The 10,162-nt window shown below is 41.5% G+C and overlaps 1 protein-coding gene across 1 annotated transcript in view; it reads right to left on the reverse strand.

The window, feature by feature from the left end:
• Positions 1-8,308, reverse strand: part of LOC141111011 (taste receptor type 1 member 3-like) — a 99,020-nt gene extending 90,712 nt beyond the window's left edge. The window contains 2 exon segments of the mRNA XM_073602905.1: positions 1,170-1,470; positions 8,049-8,308. Of these exon segments, the coding sequence (XP_073459006.1) occupies positions 1,170-1,470; positions 8,049-8,308 (561 nt within the window).
• Positions 8,309-10,162: the final 1,854 nt, after the last annotated feature.

Raw genomic sequence — 10,162 nt, forward strand, 5'->3', positions numbered from 1 at the left:
TTTGCTGTGCTTTTGAATTGGGTTGCTGAATCTTCAGTAAAGCTGTTAAAGTAGAACTATAGGCTAAACATTTTTTTTTTCATTTTGAATAGAGTAAGAGAGGGTTACAAAACCTGTTTATTTTTTTCATCTTTGTACAGTTGGGGAGATTTCCCATCACTTCTTGTCCAATAGCCAAACAGGAAGTGAGAGAAAAACTAAGGATCCCCAGGTTACCAGAAGTAATGTCCCCATTGGAAGATTTCCCCTCTAATACTTTTCTGGGGACAACCCAAAATTTTGAATTTTCTTTAACTTTCTATGATAATGGTAAACAGGACAATTAGAGAGGGTGAATCTCCCTAATGGGGACACAGACAGTAATAGAAACTTCTAATCCCTCTCCCCCCTCTATCTAAAACTAAAAAAGTTTTGCCTTTAGTAATACTTTACCGTTTTAAGCCTGGTCTGAAGTTATCCAAGGAGTGCATGGCGGTACATGGCATATGAGAAGAACAGGGTCTGTAATGCACAATGGGGTATGAAGCAAAGCCACAATTAAAGATTATCTCAGCAGGAACATCAGAGCAGGACAGTAGTTGATATGGGTAACTGGTAACTAGTGCAAAGTACATAGCAGCCAGTCATGAAGCGTGGTACCTGGCAAAGGTGACAGGTCCTCCAGTAGCAAGGGGGTGGGTGATCTGGCTTCTTCCCAAGCGGTCAGTTTTCCAAAAGCAGCCGAGACAGAACCCCAAAGTATGGAGATGCCATGTACATGGCCACATGGTACAGGAGAGCGAAGGAGTTGATTAAGAGCACGCATGAGGTCCGCGCTAGGCGCTTGGTGGGACCTCCTTCTGTCACTTGAAATGAAGTGACAGAGGTACATTGGACTGGTGGAGAGGGCAAGGGCTTAACAATGTCCCTCCTAAATGCAAAATACGACGGAAAACACGTTTTACAGAGAGATTCTGTACATTTAACTACTGTATACAGTATATGGCTCTTCTCTTAGCCAAGGTACCACCATAATGTTGACTGTCCACATGAACGTAGCCCTGCCTAGTCTCGGGCATTGATGAGCATGTACACAAGGAAGTTAGTGATTACCGCACCTTTAACATCATAACTCCCCTTTACAATTTCACTGTGTAAACCAAATATTATAAGTGTGACACTGAGCTTACCTGGGGTAACAGGAAGAAGCCAAATAGTTTTGCAGTTGCTGCAACCATTTCTGATGTTGATGGCCCAATTACAGCCACGATTTGTTGTTCAAAATTTGTGTAGTTACAGACTACAGGGATAGAGCTATCCTCTCTCTCAGAAAGAAATTTCAAAGCTGCTTGTATTGTGGCATCTGTATTAAAGCAGGTATCATATATCTCATATCCAAGACTGGTATTGGGCAGAATGGTACTGCTGTTGTTAATTTCCTCCACCGTAAACTTCATTGCCAATAACCCAATAAACTCATGGACATTGAAGCTGTTGAAAGAGGGATTGACACAACACAGGTTAGCTTTAACTGTGATAAAATAGGAACTGTGTTTTCAGTATATGAAAGAGTTCTTTACAGTAAGAGTGGGTAAGCTGTGCAAGATCCAATTGAATTAAGTAGTAATGGTAAAATCAGTCATGCTATTAACACAGGATGTTATCCTTACTAGTTTTTATTCACATATATTAATTTATTGATAATGCAATTTGTAAGACATTGATCTGCTGCTTCATGATTTTAAGTAGCAATATTTTTCAAATTATTTGCCCAAGCTTGTGACCATGACACCATGACATACTTAGTATATAACAGCAAAGCAGATTTTTATTTTTTTTAATGCATAAATATCTGTAACTTATCTTAGTCTACTCTGTGTGAGGTATGCTAAAAGCAACCATGGAAAAAAAACATTAGTTCTGCGTGAAGTTGCCTTTAATATAGAGATCATCCCTAAGGTCCTAAGGCACATGGGAGTTTTACAGACATCCAACATATATTTTTATGCCTTTAAACTCAGTTCGGTGTTAGCCTCTGTGGCTATGCATGTTGGATGTTTAGATCATTATTTTAAGAGAAGCGTTTAGAGGCAATAAAATAAGTAAGTCCCAAAGCTGTTTGTATAGAGGAGCTTATAAACCTAATTTACATGTGAATGCACATACAGTATCTCACAAAAGTGAGTACACCCCTCATATTTTTGTAAATATTTTATTACATCTTTTCATGTGACGACACTGAAGAAATTACACTTTGCTACAATGTAAAGTAGTGAGTGTACAGCTTGTATAACAGTGTAAATTTGCTGTCCCCTCAAAATAACTCAACACAGCCATTAATGTCTAAACTGCTGGCAACAAAAGTGAGTACACCCCTAACCGAAAATGTCCAAATTGGACCCAAAGTGTCAATATTTTGTGTGGCCACAATTATTTTCCAGCACTGCCTTAACCCTCTTGGGCATGGAGTTCACCAGAGCTTCACAGGTTGCCACTGGAGTTCTCTTCCACTCCTCCATGACGACATCAGGGAGCTGGTGGATGTTAGAGACCTTGCGCTCCTCCACCTTCCATTTGAGGATGCCCCACAGATGCTCAATAGGGTTTAGGTCTGGAGACATGCTTGGCCAGTCCATCACCTTTACCCTCAGCTTCTTTAGCAAGGCAGTGGTCATCTTGGAGGTGTGTTTGGGATCGTTATCATGTTGGAATACTGCCCTGCGGCCCAGTCTCCGAAGGGAGGGGATCATGCTCTGCTTCAGTATGTCACTGTACATGTTGGCATTCATGGTTCCCTCAATAAACTGTAGCTCCCCAGTGTCGGCAGCACTCATTCAGTCTCAAACCATGACACTCCCACCACCATGCTTGACTGTAGGCAAGACACACTTGTCTTTGTACTCCTCACCTGGTTGCCACCACACATGCTTGACACTATCTGAACCAAAAAAGGTTTTTCTTGGTCTCATCAGACCACAGGACATGGTTCCAGTAATAAATGCCCTTAGTCTGCTTGTCTTCAGCAAACAGGCTTTCTTGTGCATCATCTTTAGAAGAGGCTTCCTTCTGGGATGACGATCATGCAGACCAATTTAATGCAGTGTGCTGCATATGGTCTGAGCACTGACAGGCTGACCCCCCACCCCCTCACCCCCTGCAGCAATGCTGGGAGCACTCATACGTCTATTTACCAAAGACAACCACTGGATATGAAGCTGAGCACGTGCACTCAACTTCTTTGGTCGATCATGGCAAGGCCTGTTCTGAGTGGAACTAGCTGTATGGTCATGGCCACCGTGCTGCAGCTCAGTTTTAGGGTCTTGGCAATCTTCTTATAGCCTAGGCCATCTTTATGTAGAGCAATAATTCTTTTTTTCAGATCCTCAGAGAGTTCTTTGCCATGAGGTGCCATGTTTAACTTCCAGTGACCAGTATGAGAGAGTGAGAGCAATAACACCAAATTTAACACACCTGCTCCCCATTCACACCTGAGACTTTGCAATACTAATGAGTCACATGACATCGGGGAGGAAAAATGGCTAATTGGGCCCAATTTGGACATTTTCACTTAGGGGTGTACTCACTTTTGTTGCCAGCAGTTTAGACATTAATGGCTGTGTGTTGAGTTATTTTGAGAGGACAGCAAAGTTACATTGTTATACAAGCTGTACACTTACTACTTTACATTGCAGCAAAGTGTCACTTCTTCAGTGTTGTCACATGAAAAGATAGAATACAATATTTACAAAAATGTGAGGGGTGTACTCACTTTTGTGAGATACTGTAAATACACTCTTAAGTGCTTACATTTATTCTAGTAGCTAGAATACATGAAAATTATATCAATAGAGTGGGTTTATGCTCAAATGCTTCTAAATGCTATACGCCTGTAAATACACATTAACAAACATAAATGCGAGTGAAAAAACTCAAATTTAGAGGCAATTTTTCTGCCAACTTCTCATTAGGACACTTCTCATCTCACTGCACATTAGGTACATCAATTTGAACACCTATGTGTATGAGGCCTAAAGATTATGTCCACTTTTGTTGAGAAAAAAACACTCCCCTCTGGGTGATCTATGTACATTGCAGGGATTTTAACAACCTTTGTTGTGGATTCCTACCTGTTGTCGATGTACAGAGCGAATCTGAACAGGAGTGATTTAATGATCAGGATCTGAATCCCTTTAGAAATTATTGACCCTTTCGAAGTATCTTATCAAAAATGAGACTTTTGTTTGCCAATCATACAAGCAGGAAATTACATTTCTGGGGGGCGTTCCATATAACAATTGTGTACAGAACAACTCCCGGTTGCCATATTGCATTGAATTTTACAGAAAATTACAGTCCTGCACATTGAAAAGGAAACATTATTTTTAAAACATTCCATTACAATATGGCTTATGTAGCAAATGTATATGCTATATCATTATTTTTTTTTATTTGCTATTTCTTTTTCCAATGAAAGTGGAGTTATCCTGAAGAAGATCTTTTTCACTTAGCCCATTTTGGGGTGAAGATCAATGGCCTTTGACAAGGCCCCCGCCCCACTGATACTCCCCTTTCTCGCAATGTCACACCGCTCCTCCCTCCATTGCAGATGACACCAAAATACGCAGTGTCAACTGGTGTCAGAGCCTAAAGGGAGCAGTGATGTTACCGCCAGCATCATGTGACAGTATTTAGGCCTAGTGATTGGTCACTAAACTCGAGCATTGTTGTGTGGGAGGAGGAGGTCACATGCGCTCCCTTACACAAAAGCATGAGTATTTTGTGCTGGCTGAGTTACAGGCAGGGATGACAGAGGATTTCTAGTGAGATAAGTACCAGTGAGTGGAAGGTGGTTTCACAGACACTGTCACTTTGCATTTTGAAAGGGGAAAAGTGGCAGTGTTTAAAGCTGAACTCCAGGAATGAGACAAAATCTACCTGCGGTGGGCTCCCCTGTAGTGCAGGGGTTACATGCTTTTTTAGTCTAGGGGTGCAGGGACAAGGTGTATTCTGTATCCTTGATTCTGACAGGGTCCCTCAACAGATACACCCAATAACCAATCCCTCACAATGTCCTTGCTTCAGGTTGCGGTCGCAAGCTTGAAACCTCACATACAATGCAGATTTATCCCTTTACTCTGCTTGATGATGCCAAGGGACTGCCCACAGTCTGAAGCTTGAGACTGCTATAAGGTAGTAAGCAATACAATTTTATTTTATTTACTTCTAGACTAAACAAACATTTAACCTGTGCAGTGGAGGGGGAAAGGGGGGGGGTCACATTTGCACATTTTGTCTCATTGCCGGAGTTCAGCTAAAGTAAGATGTCCGCTTTCTCAATCATCTTTAATGTCTTACTGAATGAATGTATTTTCTATGTAGCACCCTCTAGTTGTGTGCTAGATGTAAGGTGGGTTTATTAGTGTAGGAAAATTTAGTTTGGCTCAGGGCTAAGCCTGAGCTGTAAGTCTGGGTCAGGATTCAGTGATTCAGGGCTGGGTGACTCATCCTGACAGCTCCTCTGGTGCCTCCCTCTGGTCTAGAAGATTGTAGAAACTTCTAGAGCTAGTGGGTGGAGTTTAGGAGGAGCTGTTTGGAATATTTATGAGGGCCTCAGCCAATCCCCAGTAAAGGGCTAGCAGGGGGCAGGTTCACCTCATAAATAGGCATGAGCCATGTCAGCAGGGACAGTTGGGTGGAAGATGGAGCTATAGTGCTGTGGAGACTGTTGGTTGCCCTCTGGGGTACCCCCCTAGTCTGGAGTAGAGGAAGCCCTTCCTGGAGGCATGGGAGCAAGTGGAGGACAGTGTGAGTAGATCAGCACTACTGGGGACTTACAAGGGTGAATACATAACCAGTACTCCCTGAAGACAGTGTTGTGTCAAGTCGTCACCCCTTCCCTGGGAGATCTCCTGCAGAGTCAGCCGGGAGGGCTGGTGTGAGTCAGTCTGGAGTCACTGTGGAGAAGTCAGCCTGAAGGGCTAGTAAAAGGGGCAGTTGCAGCCAGGTGGGTTGGCAGTGCCTGAAGAGGGGACCAGCAGCCACAGGAGGGAGATTGCAAGCTGATCACTAAGTACTGCTACATAATAAGGGCTTTCAATTCCTGCCTTCAAAAGACCATTGCTAAATCTGACTGTGAGCCTGTCAGGTTCATTACGGTGATTCAGCTGGAGTCTGCAAACAAGTAAAGTGCAGGAGGAGTGTCAAGAAGGCTGTATATAGACTGTGTTTAGGAAGATGTCCCTGAAGAAGTTGCTAAAGTGTTTTTGCTGAAGTCAAGTGGGCATCCCATAATTTCTCATCCCCGTCCAAGTTATTAACCCTCAATAAACCACAAAAACAAAGTCACTGACTTTTCTCTGTCTCTTGAGTACCTGTGAAGATTCAGTGTGCCTGCTTCTGCAAGGTGGGGAATCCCAGTTCAACTGCAGCTCCTTACGGGGTACACTACATCTACTATTCATCTTTATTGGTATATAGTGCTCTCAACTTCTATTTCTGTGGTGAAGGGTGCCACTGGGGACAGGAAGTGAGGGGAGATCTTGTCCTTGAGAACACAGACAACAATAAAAAGAGGACAAATCCTTAGAATGGGAACACAGTAGCAATAACTTGGCAGGGATTCAATTCCTCACTGTTATATTCAAAACCGAAAATAAATTTTTGGCTTGACTTTCATTATTATTGATTGGCAAAATGCAACTGCTAATGGCAGCTAGATAGTATATAGGGTATAAATAGATGAGTTTAGCTATAAGAAACATGACCTCCTCATATCACACAAACATGGTATACCAAATTTCATACACAATATTAAATACACTATTTAAAGACTTTTGCATGTGAAATGAGTTGAAAAAGTCACTTTGAATTGGAATCACTGACAGACCCCCAAAAAGCGGTCCACTATTCAGAAAGAGCACGCTGGTCAGTTGCCCCAGGCCACCTGACTTCTACAGTTTTATTTGGTAGTTGAATCTATTACACTAGGCTTTTTAAAAACACTATTAATGCACTGCATTTTTACCTTTTTTCATGAGTTTTTGTGCTTTTAAGGATCCCATTCAACTGATTGGCACATTACTATTGTTAAAATAGATTCCCCCTCCCTAAGGGTGGCTGGCAATGCTTTAGGTAGTAAAGCCAGGATTGCAAATCAACTGTATCCAGTTCATGCTTATACTTCCAAGATGTCCTTTTTCTAAAATAGAACAAATGATTCCAGTTTTAACGAACTGGTAAAGGTTACCTTTACCCTGTAGCAGTACAGTCTGGAAGCCCTTTCCTCAGCATGAACAACCCGCTCTCCCTTTTGCACCTTCAGCTTGTGAGTAAGCGAGATCCTGTTTTCATCATTGCCTAGTGAATACGGTGCATTGTAGGGCAAGGCTCCCTACCCTTTCTGATTACAGTACCCTAATAAGGAAGCACTTCACACCTCTATAAGGTGCTACCCTAGTAAGCATACGTTGAAGTAAAACAGAAGAAGGAGTATGAAAGTACCCTGTTTCCCCGAAAATAAGACCTAGCGTGATTGTCGGCGATGGCTGCAATATAAGCCCTACCCCCCAAATTAGCCCTAGTTAAAGTCCTTGTAGGTCTTCTTTTCAGGGTAGGGCTTATTTTCAGGGAAACAGGGTAGGGCTTATTTGGGGGGGTAGGGCTTATATTGCAGTCATCACCGACAATCACGCTAGGTCTTATTTTCAGGGAAACAGGATATGTCACTTTTTCTGTACAGAATATAATATGAATGAGGCCATAAGTAAGTAAGGGGGAGAAACATTTAATTTGGGCTTCTCAACCTCACTGGCTTGGGAACAATTGTACCCCAAATAGCCTCTGTAAATAGACTCTAATCCTACTGAATGCAAAGATCCAGAATGACAGTCTTTCCCACCACATCCTAAAACCCTTATACTATATTATTTAAAGTTTAGTAAAGTTGAGTACTATTTATTTTATCTATGTACTTCAGACCCATTTGGGTTTTTAAGCAGCACTACCTACAAACAGTACACTTGCAATGGTTGTGTTATATGTGCCCCTATCAGAGAAAATGAAAATCTTACCTTTTGCATTTGGTAGTTCCATTATTTCCCCAGCTGCTCACCATGTTGACTTTATTATGTATAGCGAACAGGCCGCCCAATTTGAGGTCTCCAGGTAAGTTGAAAAATGTTTGAAAGGTCGAATGTCCCATCTTCAGTAAAGGACAAAATGGAGAACAACTGAGTAGTAATAGAATAACTAAAGCACTAAGGGTGGACATTTCCACATGGAATTCAGGAATGACCACTCATTTGTGCCCTTGGTATAGTAGAAAATGCATACAGTTTGATTAAAGAGTACATGGAAATGAGCTGCTGTTTGCACTTATAAATTTGTGTATGATGCTCTACTTTCCAGCTGGTCCTGTACAAACAGACACTGATTAAATATGTGATATGCTAATGATGAGCAAAAAGCCTAATTAAATGTGTATGCAAAGCCAAACCTTTGTTTTTTTTGCAGATTTCAATAGATCAAGAAAGGGTAGGAAATGGGAAAAAGACACACTAATGTCATGTCACCCTTTACATAGACCAAAAAGAATAGAATCATTAATGTTTAGTTAAACCCACAAGCACTTTTTTTTAACCCTACTTTTCCTTTATACTGGCTTTTTCAAAAAACAAAAGCAATTATTTAGAGCATCCCTTCTCAACAATGGTTTTGTGGAAGCCAAGGGTTCCTCCTGAGGGTGCTAGGTGTTCCTTGAGCAGTGAGCGATGGCAAATCGATTTTATGCCTACTGACCACTAATGTAAGGGGGCACTTCTACTGTCACCATTATTATGGGGAAACCATAATTTTTGCCGTCAGCATTTCTTTACTATTATTATTTCTTTAATTTTAAGATTATTACTAAAAATGTTGTACAGATCAGGAGGGTGTAAAAATTATCGTACCAGTCTATGAGATATAGTAGGTGTACCATATAATTTATACTTATTTAAACATCTAAAATTTAGTGATCATGCTAATGTACAACTAACTATAGCTATAATTATTTTAGCAAGGGTTTCCCAAGACCTGAAAAATATTTCAAGGGTTCCTCTGAGGTAAAACGGTTGAGAAAGACTGATTTGGAGGTTGGATAAAATATTTAGTAAGGTAAAATACTCTGGTCTTTAAATTGTGCATTTTTTATAGATCCATACATTAGACCACAAAGAGGGGCAACTGAAGAGGATATAGTGACAAGTATGTGGTTCCATAAGAAGGACGGTCCTTCTGGTAGTCCTATGAAGAGTTAGTACTCCATCCTTCAGGGTTGAATAAAGAATGTGCTGTGTATGTGTGGGTCAACAATTGACTGTTTTCAATTTCAATTGACCACCACTGTTCTATAGTGTAATTAAGAGACGGGCACACTTTCTGCCCTTTCAGCTTTGGTCCATGAGGTAAGTATAAGAACACCTGCTAGTCTGGGGTCTTGGGCGTGGGAAGTCCTGGTTCAGTTTGAAGTCTCCAGCAGAGGGAACGCTCCATCGATTTGGATCATATTCGGTAGGAAGCAGTGTTGTGAAAGCACCATCCTCTTATTATCGGAAGATCAGATTTAGCCTCTTGGATTCATATTTGGGCCTTTAGAGATCTTTCTGAAAACTCTAAATCTGAAAACTCTAAACCAGCATGATGGGTTGATGGCTGGTTCGAGCTGCCAAATTCTTTGACCCCTTTTGGGAGATCTGGACTACACTTTTGTGGCTTCACAGTCTAGTGATAAAGAGTTTGCAGTTGGAGACAGTTTGAAGTTTTACTTATGAATGGAAAAAAGGAACCCTGTACTGGATTTCATGCTTTTCAGGTACCTTTTTTGAGCCTGCAAAGAAAAGTCTGCATGCTTATCTGTCTTACTGTCCATGCTGAATAAAATCCTCTGACTTAAAAAATTAATCTTGCTGCAAAAATGTTTCATCCAACACTTCCAGGAGTGCCAAATGTCAGAGCTCCCCGCTGAGACTTAATGGTTCCTTCCACAGGCCCCCTACGTCACTGCAATTCACAGGGACTGGGGGGGTTGGACCACAAAGCACAGTGGGGGACCATGCATCTGACACACCCAAAAGGATGACAGATGCTGAAGAGTCTTCAGCAAGTTTTTTCCTTTGAAGTCAGTGAAGTTCAGAGGCACAGATGT

The sequence above is a fragment of the Aquarana catesbeiana genome, linkage group LG10 (assembly GCF_042186555.1).
Source record: "Aquarana catesbeiana isolate 2022-GZ linkage group LG10, ASM4218655v1, whole genome shotgun sequence".
NCBI classification, from domain to species: Eukaryota; Metazoa; Chordata; class Amphibia; order Anura; family Ranidae; genus Aquarana; species Aquarana catesbeiana.